General features: G+C 53.5%; 1 protein-coding gene across 7 annotated transcripts in view; it reads right to left on the bottom strand.

Moving 5' to 3' along the window:
* The window catches only part of SRC (SRC proto-oncogene, non-receptor tyrosine kinase), a 56,878-nt gene that overhangs the window by 9,369 nt on the left and 25,646 nt on the right, over window positions 1-21,863 (bottom strand). For 4 of the 7 annotated variants that reach the window (XM_060284245.1, XM_060284247.2, XM_060284248.2 and 1 more), the window contains exons 3-10: window positions 13,485-13,652; window positions 11,942-12,243; window positions 10,101-10,200; window positions 9,047-9,064; window positions 3,452-3,484; window positions 2,517-2,615; window positions 2,238-2,341; window positions 223-372 (exon numbers count right to left, since the gene is read on the bottom strand). In XM_060284245.1, the coding sequence (XP_060140228.1) occupies window positions 223-372; window positions 2,238-2,341; window positions 2,517-2,615; window positions 3,452-3,484; window positions 9,047-9,064; window positions 10,101-10,200; window positions 11,942-12,236 (799 nt within the window). In that variant the 5' untranslated portion in view covers window positions 12,237-12,243; window positions 13,485-13,652. The remainder of the gene's footprint in view (window positions 1-222; window positions 373-2,237; window positions 2,342-2,516; window positions 2,616-3,451; window positions 3,485-9,046; window positions 9,065-10,100; window positions 10,201-11,941; window positions 12,244-13,484; window positions 13,653-21,863) is intronic. The other 3 variants (XM_060284249.1, XM_060284250.1, XM_030830633.3) reach the window with 3 other exon arrangements.

Below are 21,863 nucleotides of genomic sequence, written 5' to 3'. Positions count from 1 at the left end.
AAAGAGGGGGTGGGAGGAGGGAGAAAGGGGAGAGGAAGATGGGGGGAGGGGAACGGGAGCGCACACCCCCAGGGTGACAGAAGTCCTGGCCCTTCTTGGCCCCAAAGCCCCCCTCCTCAGGGTCTGCAGCTCATAGGATAGGCGGAGACCCCCGCATGCTCTCCGAGGGCCTACACTCCCCTGCGCCCAGCTGGCCGCCCGGGAGGCCTGGCCGGCACTCACTGGAGTAGTAGGCGACCAGCTGCTGCAGGCTGTTGAACTGGGTGCGGGAGGTGATGTAGAAGCCGCCGCTGTCCAGCTTGCGGATCTTGTAGTGCTTCACGTTGAGGCCCTTGGCGTTGTCGAAGTCAGACACTGAGAGGCAGTAGGCGCCTGCAGGGCAGGCCAAAGAGGAGCCGTGACCACCATGCCAGCCCACCGATGGGCCACGGCACCGAGCACACCGACCCAGCACGGGACGGAAGGGAGGCACAGGCAGAGGCAGGTCTGGTCCAGCCTGTCTCTGAGCGCCCAGTTCTGGGGCGGCCACTGGGGCAGAGCTAAAGGACAAAGGGGCACCTGACCGGAGAGCCTTTCCATGAACGCTTGGCCCTAGCAAGACCTCTGAAGCCCAGGTGTGCATCCCAACTGTGTGACCTGAGCGAGTGGCTAGCCCTCTCTGGGCCTCGGTTTCCTCCGCTGCACAATGGGGCTACTTCCCGGGCTGCTGGGGAGACTCAATGAGCCTACATATAAGAAGGCCTGACACACAGTAGGTGCTCGATAAATGCTGGCAGGGAGCCTAACAGGAATGGTCCCGAGTGGCTGTGTGTCCCTGGCCTAACTGCCTTCCCTCTGTGGGTCTGCCCACGGGCACACTGTCCAGCCGGGCCCTGCCCCTCCCTGAAGACTCCAGGCTCAGGCAGGAGCGATCCTGGGCAGAAGACCACGTACTGGGTGTGGCCTGAAGGCTGCCAGAGCTAAGCTGGGCCAATCCCGATGGCCCCTCCCTGTTTCCCTTGAGCCTGGAAGAGCTCTGGGCTGGAAAAGTTTCCTTCTGCCCAACAGGCCTGGCTAAGCCTGAGCCTAAGAGATGCCTGGGGTGGCATCAGGGAACAAGGCTGAGCCCCAGGGGTAGGGGAGGAGGCTCCAGGGGCCAGAGAAAGCCTTTCTCGGGAAGCAGCACACAGGCCTCATGCTAGAAGCCCAGTCCGCACAGCCCACAAAACCTCTGGACAATCCTCAGGTGGGGGTTACAATCTCCAGTGTAAAGAAGGGAAAATGAGGCCCAGAGAGGGAAAGCAGCGAGCCTCAGGTCACCCAGCAAGTCAGGCACAGAGCTGGGACTTGAACCCATACCTGGGTCTCTAAAGCCTGCATTGGACAGCCATGACTTTCCACAGATGGCCAGGCCGTGTGCGTAGAGAAGCCACAGGCCTGAGTCTAAGGCCAAGCCCTGACCACATGTGCACACACACAGGCATGCCTGTGTCCAGTGGCTGTATGATCACACAGGTCCACACTCCCTAGGCCCTTGGGCACAAGGACAAACCCGTAACAATTCACTCCCACACAGCAACCCACAGACAACTCCACCCCCACGTGTGCACACACATGCCTGGACCCACACACGGCATGCACAGCCACATGACCTCTCAGAAATGCACACACATGACACAGATGCTCTGCCTTCCCATCTCCCACCGAGCCCCAGGCCCACAGGAAGCGGGAGCTCCGTAGCTATGGTGATGGAGTCTGCAACCCACGTGCGGAGGGGCTGGAGAGAAAGGGGTGATCATTCTCTGGTGGGGAGGAAGAACAGGAGAGGAAAAGAGGCCAGGACTGTTGGGGGAAGGGCAAAGCCAGGTCCCAGCACCCAGTCCAGCCCCTGAGGCCCCTAGAGAAGGGGAAGGAGAGGGGCCCATTGCATCAACACCCTCCCTGGGAATAGCCTTTTGCTCTGTGACCCTCAGACTCCCTGACAACCTGTGCCCATTCCTCACCTGAGGAACCTGAGGCCAGAGAGGCTGGCCTCTTTTGCTGCACCTGTTGCATCATCTTTTGCTGCATCTCTGGTCAACCCAGAGTGACTCAGTGTTCCTCAAATGGACCTCCCTGCCTTTGATCCTGTCTTTTTCTCTAGCTAGAGGGCTCTTCCCACCCCACTCCATATACCAAACTCCTATTCATTCCACAATACCCGGCTCAAATAACCCACAAAAGGCTCAGTTCCCACTGGTCAGCAGAAGCACTCATACCTTTCGTGGTCTCACTTTCTCGCACTAGGAAGGTCCCTCTTGGGTTCTCCGCATTGAGCAGTAACCGCTCTGACTCCCGTCTGGTGATCTTGCCAAAGTACCACCTGGGGAGGGAGGTGGAAGGATGGTGCTGGTGGTACAGGCTTCCGCCCACCCACAGTGCCTCTTCCTGGGATGTGGCTGGGGCCCTGGGCAGCCAGACCTCCCACTCTAGCCCAGGAGAGAAGCTCTGAACTGGCAGCGATGGTAAGCAAGCAGGAGGCCAGAGTCGATACTCACTCCTCGGCCTGGATGGAGTCGGAGGGCGCGACGTAGTTGCTGGGGATATAGCCCGTCTGTCCTGTGCTGAGTGAGTGGGCCAGCCACCAGTCTCCCTCTCTGAGCAGGGGGAGAGGGAGGGAGCAAAGGAGAAGGGAACCATCAGCAATGGAGCCCGATGCCTGCAGTCTTTATAGGTGCTGTGCTGGGGGCTCTTGAGGCTGAGTGAGGTGCAGGGAACAGTGAGATCAGGCCTCTCACAGCTGCCAGGCCGAGGCGGCCTGGGACTCTTCCCCTCCCTACCCCAGATGCCTCTTGGCCAAAGCTGACTCAGATGACAAGGCCCGAATTCACGGGGCAGAGTCCTGAGACAGGAAGTGATCTGCTTTCCTTCAGATAGAACAAGCAGTCTCAAGATGCCAAGAGCCGCCTTGGGATTGAGGGAGGGAGTTCCCTGTCTTCAGGGAGCAAGCAAGTTGTAACAGGAGAAGATTCCTCCTGAGATGGATGTCAAATCAGACCTTCAAAGCCTCCCCAAGTCCTGAGATTTGGAAGCCCAAGCCTGGGAGCTGGTAAGACCTGAGTGGAGGCGAGGGGTGGCTCTTTGGGGGCTTGGTGACAATCCAGGCGCCAACCCTGCAAACTGGAGCAATGCTTGCCTTTGTCACAGATCATGGGTCACACCCACAGGGCTCCTTGACTGAAAACTACAGGCCTCCTCCTGCAGCCTACCCATCTATGGGGGAAACTGAGGCCAGAGGGGGCTGGGACTTGCCCAAAGTCACACAGCGAGTCGTGTCAGAGGGAGCTGAGGTGGCAGAGCCCCAGTACCCAGGGCCCTCTACACTAATTGCCCCATGAGGAGGAGGTGATGGGGACAGGGTGATGGGCGGGAAGAGCCCCCGGCAGGGCGGGTCCCCTGGGTCTGGGTGGGAGTGGGGAGGGGGCAGAAGTACCTTTGCAGCCATCTGAATGTGAACCAGGTCTGGCTGGAGCGGGGGTCCAGAGACACAGAGGAGGGAGGAGAAAGCGAGAGCCCAACAGGAAAGAAGAGGCAGAAATGGGGGTGGTGAGAGAGAGAGAGGCAGAAAGAGCGAGGGAGAGAGCTGAGCGCCAGGCGGTGCTGGGGACGGGGGAGGGGGGACAAGGCGGGGCAGCCACTAGGGCCTCGCATCCAAAGCAATCCAAGGGGACAGGGAGAGGGTCTATGGGGAGGGAGGAGAGGCCAATGGGAAGGGCTGCCTGGGAAATAGGGTCCAGCCCCCTCCCATTCCCACTGTGCAGATGGGAAGACTGAGGCTAGAGAAGCAAAGGCCTCTGCTCAAGGTCACGTCACGCAGCCAGGTCCAGGTTCCTAACTCCCAGATGAGAAGGAAGCCTTCCCTACAGGGTGCAGCAGGGCTTGATACCTTGCTGAGCTTCTCAATCCAAGGCTGCCTTTGACCTCATCACAACCCTGAGAAGACACACAGCAAGCAGGATGTGCTCCCCCACTCCCTATCACCGGGACACAAAGAGAGAAAGGCCCTTGCCCACAGCCACAGTCTGGACTTGAACCTGGATCCCTGGCTCCTGGTTTTTCTGAGCTGCCTCTGACCCATATTCTTCAGCCCATTTTGAAGATGGAGAAGTTGAGGCCGGGAGAGAGTGGGGCTGGGGGAGCTCTCTGAGAACAGGTGAGTACAGGTGAGCATCCCAGAGCCAGGGGCCCAGCCAGGTGGGCCGAGGCTCAACCAGAGAGTGTGGGTCCCTTCTGGATGGAGTGAGGTGAAGAGAGAGAGATTGGGGCTGTGCGGTCTGACTTGGCTGGGAGATCACCGCACGCATGCTCAGGCGGGGGCACAAGCTCCCATGGGGGTCTCTGCGGGAGAGGGAGGGCCCTGGAGTAAGAGGGCGAGGCCCGCCTCAAGGAAAGAGCCTACAGATGCCCAGGCCCTCCATCTACCTCTCTGTGTGCCCCCACATAGGGTGGGGGATCCACACTTGTCTGTCCCATTTGACCCTCAAGGCCAACCTGCTAAGAAGGAAGGCAGGCCTCAGCCCCCCAGATGCTGAACCTATGGCTCAGAGATGTCTAGGGACCAGCCCAAGGACACACAGCACCCAGGTTGGAGTAACCCAGCACTTTCTTTGTAGAGTTGGGGAAACTGAGGCACAGAGTGGGGCAGAGACTTCCCAAGGCTACACAGCAAGGACTCAAATCACAGGGAAGAGCTGAGATCTTCCAGTCCCAAGTCTTCATCTCACCAAGGGGGAAAATAAGGCATAGAGAAGGGCGATTTGCCCAAAGCGACACAGCGAATCAACAGCAGAGCAAGGGTGAGAACCAGGGCCCCTGTGTGCCCACAGCCAGACACAGCAGGCCTCCTGGACCCCTGCACCCTCCCCAGGCCTCTCAGAGGCTCAGAGACCCTCAGAGAAACCAGGGGAAGATGGAGGAGGAGGCAGCAGGACTGGGCCGAGGTCTAGGTCAGAGACTACAAAATGAGGCAGATTGACAAAGCCAGAGTGTGCAAGCTGGCTGGCCTCTGGGAAGCCCCCAGCCACCCACTCACAGGGGAAGGCCGGCAGGAGCTTGTGCCCAGGGGCCAACCAAGCAGGGCCCCAGAAGCAAGGGTGAGGGTTCAGCTCTGCTGACACTACCCAGCCTTCTGCCAGCAGAGCCTCCACCGCCTAACATCAGCCCATGTGTGAGTTTGGGCTCACAGTCCAGGTTGGGGGTTTTATTTCACAAGGGCAGGGATGGAGGTGCGCTGCAATCTCACAGGATCCAAGGTCCACCTTCAGCCTGGCCCCAGCTTGAGAGGTACCTCAGAGCCTGAGCGCCAGAATCAGGGCGTCCTGGCGCCAGCCCAGCTCACCACTTGCAGGCTGCGTTACCTTGGCCCTGCAGGACCTTGGTCCTCATCTGCAGGAAGGGGATACTCATGCCTCCCTCTGAGGATGTAAAATGCTGGCACAGGGCCTGGCACGTAGTAGGTGCTCAGCATGCATGAGCTGTTAGTATCTTGATTTGGCTAAAAAAAGAAAAGCAATTAAATCTGCAACTCTGTGGTACTCCTCCCCACTCTCCAAAATGTTTTTAAAAACCAAAGCAGCTCAGTTCCAGTCTCCGATAAGGATTTGCTGTGTGACCTTGGGCAAGTACCCTATCCTCTCTGGGTCTTAGTTTCCTCATCTGTAAAAAGGAGATAATATTCACAAAATCTCCCGTGCAGGCAAAGTGTGTAAATCAGTCAGCTTCAAGCCAGGCTTTGGGTAAGCTGATTACTGTGATTATCATCTGAGCCTCAGTTTGCCCACCTGTGAAATGGAGATATCAAGCCCCATCTTCCCATGCCAACAGTCTGGGAGGCTCAAACCTGCCTCAGGTGGCTGTGAGCTGTCTCAGCCAAGGACCAGGGACTGCCCTCACGATGAGGGGCCCCATAGCTTCCCAGATCAGTCCAGTCTGGTGGGGATACCGATCTGCGCCCGGCTCAGAAGTAACAGCGGTGTAAACCTAACAGGTTGAGCAGATGTACTGCATCTGGCGCCTTCCCTAGGGCCTGGTTCCTATCAGATAGGCAGGAAGAGGGAAGGAAGGGAATCACACATTCCCTGCCTGACTCCTCACCCTCCCACATATGGCAAGAGGAGAAAGCACTGGACCAGGAGTCCCCAAGCAACAATTTTACATCCCAACTGCTGTCACTAGCTGTGTGACTTCACGCTACTGACCTCACCTCTCTGAGCCTCAGGATCTTCTTTTTGGAGCCTAAACCTTGTGGGTAACTCAGGCTGGCGTGTGCATTGGGAGTGTGGCAGCTTTGGAACCTGGGACGTTATGCCAGGTGGGTCCTTCTGTTTAACTCATTTGGGCTGCTGGGACTGGCCAGAGGAGCCGTTTGGGGATTACAGGCAAGCCAGGGCAGCTGGGTACGGCCCAGGCAGTCAAGTTTCCGAGCCCTGAGGCCTGGACCCATGGTTGTGGGGAGAGAGCAGGGTGAGGCCAAGGCAAGTCGTGTGAGGAGGGCCAGAAGGGGTCCCTCACCCCATGGTGGGAAGTAGAACTGGAGTGCCCAGGGCAAGGGGACAGAAGCCAGTGCCTGCTGGAGCACTGCCCCAGAGAAGCTGCTGGAATCATCTGGGTGGGAGGAAAGGGCAATTTAGGAAGCATCCCAGAGTCAGACCCAGAGGGGCTCTGACTCCTGAAGACTTAGACACCGGGGCAGGGGCTCAGGCCAGTCACACCTCAGACCCCAGTGGCTTCCTCGGACCCAAGACCACACAGTACCCAGGATTCTAGGAGCAGAACCGTTTGGCATGGAGATCCAGGGCGTGCGGGCTCCAGGCTGCTACTGTGAGGACCCCAACCCAGCCAGCCCTGGCCAAACCCCAACAGAGAGGCTCAGCCTTAAGCTCTCCCTCCCCGACTCCCAGCCCAGTCACAGGTTAGACTCAGAAAGTCCCTCATTCCTGCAGGGAGAGGGGTTGGAGCAGGGGGTTCACAATAATAGACCTTAAGCAACAACAGTGGAAGGACATGCAGGGTGGTCCCTGGGTGAGGTATGAGACATGAGCACCTCAAATGTGGGTGGCCCGTCTTCCACTAAGCCTCTCCCCACCATCCCATCATCCCTCTTCTTCCTCTAATGCCAGCCCCCCAACTCTCTCAGAGGAGCAGCTGAGCTTTGTGATGTGAGGAAGGGCTCCCCATCCACTCCCACCCTCCCTCACCCTCCAATCGGGGTGCCTCACTGCCACCCAAGGGCTTCCCACGGATGGGACTCCATCACTTCCTGGCAGCCCCCAGCCCATCATGGAAGGCAGGAAGAAGGAAGGCAAGGGGCTGGACAAAGCAAGACGTGAGGGCTGCCCTCTGACTCTGAGTGAAAGAGGCAGAATCAAAGTTTTGAGAGCTTTGCTCAAGCTGTGACCCCCTGAGACACTCTTCCCATTGTTGCTAGTTGAGATCCTCCAGTACTTCAAAGCCTCTAACCCGAGGCATCCTCCCCAGCTCGGGCCCTTCCCTCCTCCCAGCTCCTCGGCACCTCCACAGAGCTCCTCTTCCAAGGGCTCGGGGTCATGCCTACCCCTCCCAGCTCTGCCACTACTAGCTGTGTGACCTTGAGCAAGTCACTTCACCTCTCTGGGCCTCAGTTTCCTCATCTGTAAAATGGAGCAAGTAAGCATTTCCACTTTCCAGGGCTGTGGCGCTGTATAAATAAAACAACGCAACTGCTCCGCACGAGAACAGGCCCACGCTCGAGGCACGAGAGACGGTGGCTATTTTATGACTGTTCACTCATCTCGTGCAAAATCACCACCCGGGCACCCACAGTGTGCTGAGCAACAGGTGATGGGGGACCCAGCAATGTGGCAGGCCCAAGAGCAGCCCTCAAGGAGTTCCCAGTTTAAGGAGAGGGAGATACAAACAGCCGGAACCATAAGAGAACTAGAGCGGCATTGGAACTCAGACAGAAGCGGGTGGGGGGAGCTGGGAAAGCCCCCTCCCTCCGGGACAGCAGCTTAAGGAAGGGAGAGAGCTGCTGCCCAAGTTCCAATCCTGGCTTTGCTACTTGGTAGCTGTGTGACCTTGGACAAAGGCCTTCACATCTCTGAGCCTCAGTTTCCTCATTTGCAAAATGGAGATGGCCCCTCCCCCATCACTACAGCCCTGGTGGGAGGGCAGCAGAGCAAATACAAGGACATGGGTAAAAATGCCTGCTACCTCTTTTCCCCTTTGCCTCACAAAGGGGGCAGTTCTGAACTGGATCTTGAGGGATGAATAGGAGTTTGCCAGACAGAGATGGGAGAAAGGGTGCTTTAGGCAGCGAGAACGACATGCACAAAGGGCAGGGAGGCATGAAGAAGCAAGAAATGCTTGGAGACGGTGGAGACGTCCAACCCCCTTAGCCAGGCCTTCGAGGATGCTCATGGATCGATTCTACTCTACCCTCTAGAACCTTCTCGCCCTTCTGCAGCCCTGAAGGCCACCAGCCCCCTCCAGCGCTGCACCCTCCCACAAGCTGCCTTTCTGCGAGGGGAACCGCCTTCTTCCGCTCCCTCCATCCCCTCGACTTCACTGTGCTTCCTGCAGGGTCCTGCTTGAAACTCCCAGGCCCTGTGGTCGCCATCAGAGGGGGGGCACACAGCAGGGGCCCTAAGGCCTGAGCTGACCCCGGCCCCGCCCTCTGCCTGCCACTTGGCCTGGACTGGGGCTGCATCCCGGCCACACTCTGGCTCCAGGAGGGCATGGCCTTCTCCACCCAGACCTCACTGGGCCCAGCACTGGACCCTGCATGCAGCTGGCACTCAGTGTGGGCTGAACAGGGAGGGGATGGGTTAGCATGAGGTGGATGGGGAGTGACAGGGGTGATGGGAGGACCCTCCCCATTCGCAGCCTGGGATTAAGGTAGGGATCTGGTCAAACTATTGGGGGTGAGGACAGAAGCTGGGGAAGCGCAACCAAGGGAGCCAGAGACCATGTGAAGCACATGCCGGCGGCAGCCCACCCCCACCAGTGAAGCGCCCCTACCCAGCCCGCCGCCCACGGAGTGTGTACACACCTGACATCCACCTTCCTCCTAGGGCCAGCGAGAGAGAAGCAGAGAGGGAGAAGCTGAGAGAGAGCTGGAGGGAGGAAGCACGGGCCAGGAATGGGGAGGGGGTTCCCCGAGGCTGTTGGGGGGATGGGAGGTGGCGGAGAGGGGATGCAGGCCCTCCGAAGGCAGGAATGCAGCAGGCGTGGAGCTGTAGCCCACCCTCTGTCGGCAGCTCCGCCCTCTGTCGGCAGCTCCGCCCCCAGTGTGATCACCCCAGCTGTGACCACCCCAGGGCACATGACCCAAAGCCTGCACCCCCCCACCCGCCATGACAGGCGTTGCACCCCACCTCACTGCACTCTAGGCAAGGAAAGGAGGGGAGTGGGGAGGAGGGGAAGGACGCCACCCCATGGCCAGAGCCTCACCCACCCCTCGCCAGTTCACTATCCCTGCTCACAGGGGCCCCCAAGCCTGGCAGGGGCCCCCATCCCCCCCATACGCCAACTTGGCCCTAGGATGCCCCATCCCAAGGCTGGAGTCCCTGGAGGTGAAGCAGAGATGCCCACCAGGGTGCCCCGCCCTCCACACCCTATCGCACCATCTCACCCCCTTGCCCTATCCTGACTCCTCTCACACTGGGTCCCCAGGATGGGTCCCCCAACCCTCCCAATGAGGGCCCTCCCTCTACAGCTGCAGACTCTGGCTTTACTGGTTGCCCAGGCTCTCCAGCCTCTCTGTGGGCACAGCCTCCAGCTCCACAGGCCCTGCTTTTTGTAGTCATGGGTCCCCGGCCCAGTCCTGCGCTGATCACATGCCCCTGTGCGGGTTCTGGGATCTGGAGTGCTGTCCAGTTACGGACCCAGATCGCTGTCCCTGGAGCCGTCCCAGACCCCCGACCACCGGCGCCTGCCTCATCACCCCCAGAGGCCCCAGGACAGTTCCCTGCACCTCAGCTGCCTGGACACCCAGCTCTGCCTGCTGCCCATGAAGCTGGCCCTGGACGCTCAGAAGTGGCTCTATCCCAAGACCAGGCCCAGGGTTGGGGTCCTGAGGGGCAGTGGGGTAGGGAGGCACTCACGTGTTGTTGACAATTTGGAGCCGCTCCCCTTTCTTGAAAGACAGGTCAGTCTCTGTCCGCGACTCATAGTCATAGAGGGCCACAAAGGTGGTCACTCCGCCTGCACAGAAGGTGGGGCATGTCAGAACGGCCAGAGCCATGGCTGGGGGGAGAGGTGGACAAGAGAGCCCTGCACCCTGGGCGGGGATGGGGTTGGTCTCCCACCGCCAGCCCAGAGGCCTGGTCCCATTCACTGGGGGTGGGCCTCTACGCATGTCCCCCTGTGCCTGTGTGTCCCGCACGCTTGTGAGGGCGTGTAGGAAGCACGTGCGTCTCTCCACCTCTGAGTGCGCCCACTGGGCTTGAGGGGATGCTGGGTGTTGGCTTCTCTGTTTGCTATCTGTCTTCCCCACAGCCCCAGAAGTCCCCAATAACAGACATCTTTGTTTTGTTCCTCGAGCCTGGTGTATAGTACGTGCTCAAGAAACAACCATTAGATGAATGAAGCAGTGAATGAAGGAAACTGCGCCTGGGGACGTGGCTCTGTTCTGGGGAGGTATGACTCTGGATGCTTCTGCGTGTCAGGGAAGATCTTGGCTGCAGGTAACTGTCCCCTCCGAAGCCTTCTCTGTCCCCCCGTGTGAAGTTACAACCTCCAGCCATACATCCACCAACACTACTCCCTGCCCGATTTGCTCTTTCACAGCAGTTACCATCCACTAACACCCTGCATGGTTTACACACCTTGCCCTTTGCTTCTCTCCCCCACAGGGGTTTTGTCTGTTTTACACGTTGCTGTGACCCCAGCACCAGAAGAGACCTGGCGCACAGAAGGGGCGCCACAACTGTCTCTTGAACAAACGAATGGGTATGTTTGTGGGTCTGTCTCACTTGGGTGTGTGTCTGTGCCTGTGTGTTCTCACTGCACATACGTGCATCTGTGCATGTGTGAGTCTGTGGGTCTCTGGGATGGCATTTCTAGCTGGGCACGTGTGTGCTTTTGAAGGGCTTCTGACCACATGTGTCTGTCTCCATCTGGGAGTATGAGGTTTTTTGCATATGTGTGTTTGTATCTGTGTACATTTGCCTTGGGTGTGTGTCTGTGCCTGGAGGGTGCACATCCATGTGTCCCTGAGTGTGTCTCTATGTACATGGTGTGTCTGTTTACGAAAGCGTCTCTAGCTCAGCACGTGTAAATGTCCTGTATGGGTGTCCTGAATGAGTTGCTGACTGTGTGTGAGTGTGTGTATGTGTGGGGGGGGGGGCTCTGTGTGAGGGTGTCCGGGTAAGAATGCACATGTTTGTGTGAGGGTCTTATGTCTGTGTGTCTCCAGGACCACATCTGCATCTGTAAGCATCCTTTGCCTGGCGCTGCTATACCCACAAAGCGCCAGCAGAGGGTGCAGGGGCGCATCTCGGCATTGGGCCTGGCCTCTGAAGACCCCAGTTCTCTTTCTCCGTTCTAACCCGCCCCGCCCCCTTGGCCACTCACCGCCTCCTGTCCTGATCCATCTCTGGGCTGACCAGAGCAAAAAGCAATGCCTCAGACCCGTCCCCGTGCTTCCGAGAAACTCCCCGGCTCTCTGGCCTGTTTCCGCCTATAGTCCTATATCTCTAGGGCCCTTTATACGCCACATCGGATTCACCCCTAAAGGCAATGGAGTGTGCACCACACTTTCCAGTTTATAAAGCCTCCAGGAAACTCCCAATGGTCCCTAAAGCCAAGTAACCCCCAGACTCCTCCCCGTCACTGAGCGAAAGAAACAGCAGCCCAGAGAGGGGGCGTTGCTCCCCCAGGGCACACAGCCCTCCTGGGGGAGGCGCCAGGGCCACCCGGCTCCCACACTCCCAGGCGCACTGACCAGCCAGGGGCCCCGCCCTCTGCGGGGAGGTGACTGTGTCGGAGGAATTGAAACCTCCGAACAGCTTGGGCTCGGCGGCTGCAGGGGCGAAGGCCGTGCTGGGGCCCCGGTGGCCATCAGCGGAGGCCGGCTTGCTGGGGGTCTGTGAGGTGGGGAAGGCACCCCCGCCGCCGCCGCCGCCGCCGCCGCCGCCACCGCCGCCGCCGCCGCCACAGCCGCCATGGGTGTTATCAGCAGGTTCCAGGCTGCGGCGCCGCTGGCTGGCATCCTTGGGCTTGCTCTTGTTGCTGCCCATGGTCCTGCTGGAGACGAGAGAGGACCCTGGGTGAAGGGCTCTGGGAGCCGGCAGGGTTGCCTAGGCCCCTTAGCCTGCACTCCCATCCATTCTACAGATGGGGAAACTGAGGCCCAAAGAGGCCTCTTTGGGTAAGCTACCTTTCAGAACCTCAGTTTCTCCATCTGTAAAATGGGAATAGTGATGGCAACCATAAAGGGTTTCCTGGGTACAGGGCCAAGCACAGAAGAAACACATCATAATCAGAAGCCCTAACCTTCCCCACCTTCCTCTGAGTCACTGTTTCTGTCTCTCATGGGTAGGGATAGTATCTTGAGTCATGTTTATGTCCCAGGCATATAGGAGAAGGCTGAGGGTTTGTTGAGTGAATACATGACTGACTGAAATTGTCTAACACCAGGGGGAAAGGTGCTAAAAGTTGCAACTAGGGCAACTAAGGAGAGATGGCTGGGAGCTCACTCCAGGCCCAGGGCCTTTGCACATGCTGTTCCCTCTGCCTGAATGCTTTTCCCTGACCACTTGAGCAGAGTAACTCACGCCTCCTTCAGTTCTCAGCCCAAACGTTGCCTCCTTGGAGGCAGCATGTGGCAGGTGGGAGGGAGATGTTTAGGGGTGATGGATTATCTTGACTGTGCTGATGGTTTCATGAGTGCATCCACGTGTCAAAACTTATCAAACTGCACACCTTAAACATGTGCAGTTTATGGTATGTCAATTATACCTCAATAAAGCTCTTAAGGAAGAAAAAGTCACTTCCCTGCAAAGTGTTTCCCAACTTCTTTCATTGGTTTAAGTCCCCTTGCCTTTTGTGCCTCTCCTTGATAATATGTGGCCCAGTTTTGTGTGTGTGTGTGTGTGTGTGTGTGTGTGTGTGTGTGTGTGTGTGATTACATGATTATCGTCATGGGCTTTTGTCTGTCTAGTTCACTGCTGTGCTCCCAGTACCCAGCACAGGGTATGGCACACAGTAGGTGCTCAATAAACAGCTGAATGAATGAGTGTGAATGTGTGACTATTCAATAGTTAAGAGAGTTCTGAGCCAGAAACCTGGGAGGGCTAGAGATCGGGAAACACAGAGAAACCCAAGTTGCAAACTCCCCAGTGACGCCCATAGCCCTGCCACCCCCCCTTTGCTCCCCATGTTGCCATCTGCAGGTCCTCATGGAGCCTAGCCAGCGTCTCCCCACACACCATGGCCGCCCCTCCCAGCTCCCTCATCTTGGCAGCCCTGATGGGTCATCACCTCACCTGGTGCAAGGCAGGGGCTATCCCAGAGGACCTGGGAAGCAGCCTGAGGTCTCAGCACGAACACCAGGTGTAGAGTCGGCGGTCTCGGACTAGAGGCCCTGCTCTACCTCTCCCCGCTGTGTGACCCTAGGCAAGTCACTTCCCCTCTCTGGGCCTCAGCGTCCTCATCTGCAAAGTAGGGATAAAACAGATTTCTCAGAACTGTTGGAAGGATATGACTAGAAAGAGAAATCATCAAGGTTCTGTCTCTTGGGTCATGATTTATCAGGCTCTGACTCTGGCAGGCCCGATACTAAGAGCTTCCCAGCCCTGAAATATCCTTCACTCCCCCAAAAGCAAGAGTGAGAGTGAGGCCGTGTATGGCATGGCATAGTCTGAAGCCAGACTCCCCAGACTCAGATCTTGGCTTTGCTCCTAATCGGCTGTGTGACCTCAGGCAAGTGACTTAACTTCCCTCTGCCCCACTTCTTCAGCTGGAAATGCCTGTGACAACTGAAGGAGGCAAGGCAGAGTGCTGGGAACACAGTAGGTCACCCGGCCACATCAGCTAGTACCGATACTGTGATTCTGGACACACTGGCGATATGAGCTCCGATTACTCTCCAGGGGATGCTGCAGGCCCTGAAATCAGTCCAGAACTTCCTCTGGGAACCCGTGAATGGGCAAAAGTCCCCTTGACTGGCTGGGGCCTCAGGCAAGACTGTTTGCCCTGAGCGCCAAGCCCAGCTCTGTGACACCCCTCCCTATGTGAACATTAGCCAGTCCCTGTAACCCTCTGGGCCTCAGGCTGCCCGCCTGCACAATGGGGGCGTGGCCTGCATGCTCCCTGGGGGCCATCCAGCTCAGAGAATGTGGGGCTGGGGAGGCCCTGGGGAGACCTGCTCAAGGGATATGCCAACAAGCCTAGGAAGGCCAATTTCTACAGCAACCCAATCCGTTGAGGTCACGATGCCCATCAGCGCTCATACAGTTGGTGTCCTGTGGGATCTACTAACCCGGTTACCCACAGCCCCAGGCTCGATGGAGGCTGAGCCCCAACCACCACATCCCCACCCACCTGCTCCCTGGTATAGTATTCACAGCACCAGCTGTACAGCAAGCCCTCTGCCAGTCACCACAGGGAGACACAGAGATGAACTGGCCAGGTCCTGCCTCAGACGGTGCATGCTCTAACAGGGGACTTGTTTGTGGGACTTTGAGAGGAAATAATAGTTATAAAAACACATTAAAAATATTTTTTAAATTTTAATGAAGAACTTTCTAAGAGCCCAAACTTTCTTTAGAATGAACTAAATGATGAAGAGTGAGCCCCCTGTCACTGGAGGTGATCAAGGACAGGAGAAAGTATACTTGGCTAATGTGCCGTGGAGGGGGAAGGAAAGCCAGGGCTGGAAATTGAAGGCCCTTCCAGCACAAAGAGGATGCATTTGCCCACTTGGGAGGGGGCAAAGAAAAAAGCTCTTGACCCCTAAGCTCTTACACTAACCCAGAAGACCACTCCCCACTGAGACACTCAGAAAAACATAAGAGGTCCTTCAAGACCAGACTAAGGTGGCCCAGGGCCTCTGCTTGCAATGTTTGTTGGTTTGTGGGGTTTGGGTTTTTGTTTTGGGTTTTTGGGGTGGTTTTTGTCCTTGTGGTTGATCCTGATTATATAAGTACCACCTGTTTGTGGAGAGGTGGGCAGGTCGAGGTTAAGGGCCAGAGTACTGGAGCAGACTACCTGTGTGTGAATCCCAGCCCTACAAGCCCAGTGTGGGACCCTGTGCCTCAGTTTCCTTCTCTGTCAACTGAGGATAACAACAGTACCCATGTCATAGGGCTGCTGGGAGAATCCATGAGGAAGTACACGGAACATGCTTGAGATGCTGTGGCACGCTGGCAACCTGCCTCCAGTGGACAAGCCCCTGGGCATGGCGGTGCATTTCCTTCCGGCATCATATGAACATAGGACTGTATATTGGGATCCATCTAGTGCCCTTGACTCTAAGCTCCCTGCGGGAAGGACCGGGTCGGACCCATCTCCATATCCCTACTAGGTGCTCTGAAATATTTGCAGAATAGACAAAAGACTAAATGAGCACAGACATGATTTGCATCCTGCTTTGTTCCTGCAATGCCATGTTGTAGAGACCAAGTATCATTCTGCAATATTCAAACACTCCCAGAGCCTGGACCTTGTACTGGGCCCTGCTCTGAGCACTTTGCAAATATTGACTCATCAAATCCCCATGATAATCTAGGAAGTAGATACTAATAGTGTCCCTATTTTACTGATGAGGAAGCAGAAGCACAGAAAGGTTGAGGCACCTGCCTGAGATAACACAGTGAGGGTGAGAATGAAAAAAAGTGGGGACATGAAACCACACTGGGCGGCAGGAATCAGGAGCTGCTCACAGGGCCCACCTCCTGCCCTCCGGACCTCTCTTTCACATGAACAGTAAGATGGGGTGTGAGTGGATAAGGCAGCCTAGCCCCATTCCTATAGAAAGCCCAAGACTTCAAGCTTTGACATAGCAGAGTGTGCTAGAGGAGGGACAGCACATTTAGGGTGGGATCTAGTCCCTGCAGGGCTGCCGCTGTGCTGTGTGACCTTGAGAGAGACCGCCCTTCCAGACCGTGGTCTCCTTTCTTGAGGCAGGACCCTGTCTCAGAGCCCAAACGCTAAGTCACCATGAGCTGCCCATTTGAGAAGGGACAACTCCCCACATCTTTTCCGCCACTTGCTCACTCCAAGGCAGAGATATATCCTTGGGGTCCAAGAGGAAGTGGGGGGGCTCCATACTCGGGGTGTCTGAGGCTCCCAGAGGAAGGTAGCCCCTTTCCTCTGGGGAGCTGCTGCTGACCACAGGCTCCGGACAGAAGGCCTGAGCTATCGCTACCGTGAGAGGTACTGGGATGCTCTATAGCACCTCCCCATCAGTGTCCCCAGCGCTTCGTGCTCAGCGGGTCCCAAACTAACTTGGCATCTCCCTCTATGACTTCCCCTCACCCCATGTCTCCATCTCAGGGCTGGTTCGCCCGTCCTCCCCGCCAATCTTCCTCAAATGCATCCCTCCCCACACCCCATCTCCACTCCCTCAGGCCAGGCCCCTGTCGTCCTGACCTGGGACAGCAGTGGGGGCCCCTCCAGGGCGCCCTCGTCCAGCAACCAGAGGCATCTCTGTAACGCGCACAAACAAATAGGGCCCCTGCTCAACACTGTTCACGGAAAACTGGAAAAGACCTAAGTGTTTAGCAGAGGGGGACTGGACAAATAAATGCTGGTCTGTTCATCAAGTGGACAGCTGTGCAGATAAACAAACAGAATGAGAGCTCGGTGTGGCCTGGGAAGAGGAAGATGGCAGTGTAGAACGTCCTCTGGGCCACTCGGGGCCACAGTTTCCTCATCTAGAAAATGGGGGCAATAGTGCTACCTATGTCAAAGGGTTGGTGAGAGGATTAAAGAGAATGCAGACAAGGCCTGAGTGGGGTGCCTGGAACGTAGTACACATGAACTACAATTATTTCTGTAAAGAAAATTAGCATGTGAATGTGTATGTGTGTGTATGTGCAGACGTGCACACACATGTGCCGTAAGGTTTAGAGAACGTTCTGGAAGGAGTCCAAATTCTTCACAATATTTAATCCAAAAACTCCCCATCATTCCCCTCTGGATGAGACCTAAACCCTTCAGCTGGGTCCACGCGGCCCTGTGGAGCTGGGGCTGTGGCCTCCTCCCGTGGGCCCCCTACCCTCTCACCTCCTGGCCTTTGCCTAGGCTATGCCCCTAGGCACAGCTACTTACAACATCCAGAAGAGTCCAGAAAAAACTGTAGTTCAGTCAGGTCATACCCGCTCCTTCCTTCCTGACTCTGAAGAAGGTCACCTCCACCTCTTCTAAGAGTGGAGGGGAGGCCAGGAGCTTAGGAGTTGAGAGTGAGGACTCCAGTCAGACCTGGGTTCAAATCCTGGCTCCACTACTTACTAGCTAAATCTTCTTGGGCAAGTCACTTCACCTCTCAGTTTCCTTATCTTTAAAATGGGCGTAATAAAAAGGAATGAAATTGAGTTATTTGTAGTGAGGTGGATGGACCTAGAGTCTGTCATACAGAGTGAAGTAAGTCACTAAGAGAAAAACAAATACCATATGCTAACGCATATATATGGAATCTAAAAAAAAAAAAAAAAGGTTCTGAAGAACCTAGGGGCAGGACAGGAATAAAGATGCAGACATAGAGAATGGACTTGAGGACACAGGGTGGGGGAAGGGGAGGCTGGGACGTAGTGAGAGAGAAGCATTGACATATATACACTACCGAGTGTGAAATAGATAGCTAGTGGGAAGCTGCTGCATAGCACAGGGAGATCAGCTCGGTGCTTTGTGACCACCTAGAGGGGTGGGATAGGGTGGGTGGGAGGGAGGCTCAAGAGGGAGGGGATATGGGGATATATGTATATGTATAGCTGATTCACTTTGTTATACAGCAGAAACTAACACAACATTCTAAAGCAATTATACTCCAATAAAGATGTATAAAAAATGACAGATAATAAACAGATAAAAAAATAAAATGGGGGTAATAATAAACTTAACATCTGAGAATTAAGTGAGAGTCCATGTGCCAGGCAGAGAATAAGTGCTTGATAAACAGCGCTCACTGTTGTTTGCTGTTATTACCGTTACAGGTGACAAGAGGAGCAACGCAAGAGGAAGCAAGAGTTAGTGGCAGGGCCTTGAATGCCAAGCACAGAACTGAGCACGTTGCATGCAGTTGATACTCAATTGTCCCCACAGCACAGTGAAGAAGGGACTATAACTACATCCACTTTACAGATGGGACCAAAGTTCATGGAAGCCAAAGCCTTGCCTAAGGCCATACAGCAAGCAAGTGCAGCAGAGTTGGGATGCTCGAGGGTCAGGAGAGTACAGTCAGAAGGCACCTCTGGTGCCCCACCCACTGTGCTGATACCCTCCCTGCCCTAGGTACCCCCACCATTCCACCATCTCCACCTCCCTAACACAGAGGCAACACGGGTCAGAGGTCAACCTCCGACATCACCATCCATATCTCTGGACCCTCCAAGGAAGAAGAAGCATCATGGAAAGCCTGGAGCCAGAATGCCAGGTTCAGATGCCAACTTGCCATTTCCTGGTCATGCAGCCTCCAAGGGGCCTCAGTTTACCCCTTATCAAAAATGGGAATCTGTGTAATTGCTCCTATATGATTGGGCTTGAGGGGAAAACATGAGGTAATACTGATAAAGTGCCTGGAACATAGGAAGTGCTCAATAAATACTAGCTATTATTATCACCACTGTGGAAGACCTCTCTTCAGATCCTTGCTCTCTTTTCTAACCACTCTTACAATTAGGCAAAGGCTTCCAAAATTCCAACTGTGTGTAAAGCCCTGTGCATGGCCCTGGAGAGATTGTCTGGTAGAGTTGATTGGAACCAAGGCCTACAAAAGCCACTTCACAGGGAAAGAGTCCAGAAAAGACAAGCATGTCCACTAGTTAACCTTGCTCTAAGATGCTTGCCAGTGCAATGAGCTAAGAAAAAGAAATGGATGGAATTGGAAAACAGAAGATGAGTATCATCAGTTGCAGCTGTTATCAATATAGATCTGAGAAATCCAAAAGAATCTTCTATAAAACTATTGAACAAAAAGTGAATTAAGTAAAGCAGAAGGAAATTAAATGTAATATCCAAAAATCAATAATGTAGCTATGTACCAACAGCAATCAGGAAATAAAATGAAAGAAAGCTTAGCATGGGAATTCCCTGGCATTCTAGTGGTTGAGACTCTGAGCTCTCACTGCCAAGGGCCCGGGTTTGATCGCTGGTCGGGGAACTGGGGTCCTGCAAGCTGTGCGGCGTGGGCAGAAAAAAAAAAAAAAAAAAAGAAAGCTAAGCATTGCAAAAATATCGATTCTTCCTAAGTAAATCTACAAATTGAATGTGATCCCAATAAAACCCCAACAGGATTTTTTTCTAACTAAGCAGGTCAATTTTAAAGTTTATGAGTAAATGTATAAGAATAGCCAGGAATGGGACTTCCCTGGTGGCACAGTGGTTGAATCCGCCTGCCAATGCAGGGGACACGGGTTCAAGCCCTGGCCCGGGAAGATCCCACATGCCGCAGAGCAACTAAGCCCACGCGTCACAACTGCTGAGCCTGTGCTCTAGATAGAGCCCGCAAGCCACAACTACTGAGTCCGTGTGCCACAACTACTGAAGCCCACATGCCTAGAGCCTGTGCTCCGCAACAAGAGAAGCCACCGCAATGAGAAGCTGGTGCACTGCAACAAAGAGTAGCCCCCACTCACCGCAACTAGAAAAAGCCCGTGCACAGCAATGAAGACCCAACGCAGCAAAAAAAATAATTATTTTTTTTTAAAAAAAGAAAGAATAGCCAGAAAAACCTTAAAAAGAAGAGTAACAAAGAGAAAATAGTCCAATCAGGTAGTAAAACTTACTGTAAAGTCACAATAATTAAAACTGTGTGATATCACTACAAAAATATATAAATTAATGGAGCAGAAAAGAGGGTCCAAAAATTGTCCCCAAACATATGGAAATTTAATATATTATGAAAGTAGCATTTCATAACAGTGAGAAAAAGGTAGACTATTTTTAAGACAGAGTTGGGACCAATGATCTGCCACCAGGAAACAAAGCTGTATCTCAATCTCACTCCACATGCCTATAAATTCCAGATCAACCATATTTAAACCACACAAAAATAAAACCATAAAGCTCTAAAATAAGGTGGGAGAATAAGTTTTCTAATCCCAGAATGGGAAAAGCATTTCTAAACATGACCAAAAAACCTAAAAATCATTTTTGAAATAATACATCAATCTACATAAAAATCTAAAACGTCTGCATGGCTTGATAAACATCATAAGTTCACAAGACAAACCAAAAACTAGGAAAACATTTGTAACTCATAGATAGGCAAAGTTTTTTTTCCCTTAATATATAATGAGCCCCCATAAAATAAGAAATATAACCACAGATAGTTTACAGCAAATGAAATGGTACTTAAACATATGAGAAGATGCTCAATCTCACTTAGAAAATAAATCACATTAAAACTACACAAGCCACCCAGCAACAGCAGAATACACATTCTTCTCAAGTGCACATGGAATATTCTCCAGGATAGACCATATGCTAAGCCATAAAACAAGCCTCAATAAATTTAAAAGGAGTGAAATCATACAAAGTATGTTTCTGATCACAATGAAATGAATTAAGAAATCAGTAACAGGGCTTCCCTGGTGGCGCAATGGTTGAGAGTCTGCCTGCCGATGCAGGGGACATGGGTTCGTGCCCCAGTCCGGGAAGATCCCACATGCCGTGGAGCGGCTGGGCCCGTGAGCCATGGCCGCTGAGCCTGCGCGTCCGGAGCCTGTGCTCCACAATGGGAGAGGCCACAACAGTGAGAGGCCCGCATACCGCAAAAAAAAAAAAGAAAGAAATCAGTAACAGAAATAAATTTGGGAAATTACAAATATGTGAAAATTAATACACCTAATAACCAATGAGTCAAAGAAGAAACCACCCAAAAAAGTAGAAAATACTTTGAGATTAATGAAAATGAAGACACAACTTATCAAAATGTATGGGATGCAGTAAAGTAGAACTTAAAGGGAAATGTACAGCTGTAAATGCCTATATTAAAAAAGAAGAAAGATCTTGAATCAGTAACCTAAACTTCCACCTTAAGACACTAGCAAAAAAACAAAAAAAAAAAAAGAAGAGCAAACTAATCCTAAGGCAAGTGAAAGGAAGGAAATAAAGATTATAGCAGAAATTAGTGAAATAGAAAATAAAAAACTATAGAGAAAAATCAACAAAACCAAAAGTTTGTTCTTTGAAAAGCTTAACAAAATTGACAAACAAGAAAATTGTTCTGAGCAAGAAAAAAAGGGAGAAGACTCAAATTACTAAGCCCAGGAATGAAAGAGAGGACAACTACAAATCTTACAGAAATAAAGAAGATTTTAAGGAAATGCTATGAACAATGCCATGCCATGCCAACAAATTAGATATCTTGGATAAAATGGACAAATACCTAAGAAAACACAAACTACTGAAACTAAGAAGAAATAGAAATTTTAAATAAAGCTAAAACAAGTAAAGAGATTGAATTAGTAATTTTAAAACATGTCACAAAGAAAAACTCAAGCCCAGGTGGCTTCACTGGTGAATTCTACCAAACAGGTAAATAAGAATTAATACCAATTCTTCTCTTGGGAACACTTCTCAACTCATTCTATGAAGCCAGTATTACCCTAACACCAAAGCCAAACAAAGACATCATAAGAAAAGAAAACTACAGACCATTATCTCTTATGACTATAAGATGTAAAAATCTTCAACAAAATACT

This window comes from Globicephala melas, chromosome 15 (genome assembly GCF_963455315.2).
Source record: "Globicephala melas chromosome 15, mGloMel1.2, whole genome shotgun sequence".
In the NCBI taxonomy this organism is placed as follows: domain Eukaryota; kingdom Metazoa; phylum Chordata; class Mammalia; order Artiodactyla; family Delphinidae; genus Globicephala; species Globicephala melas.
Note: the sequence above shows the minus strand (reverse complement) of the source record. Positions and strands in the feature narration are given on the sequence as shown.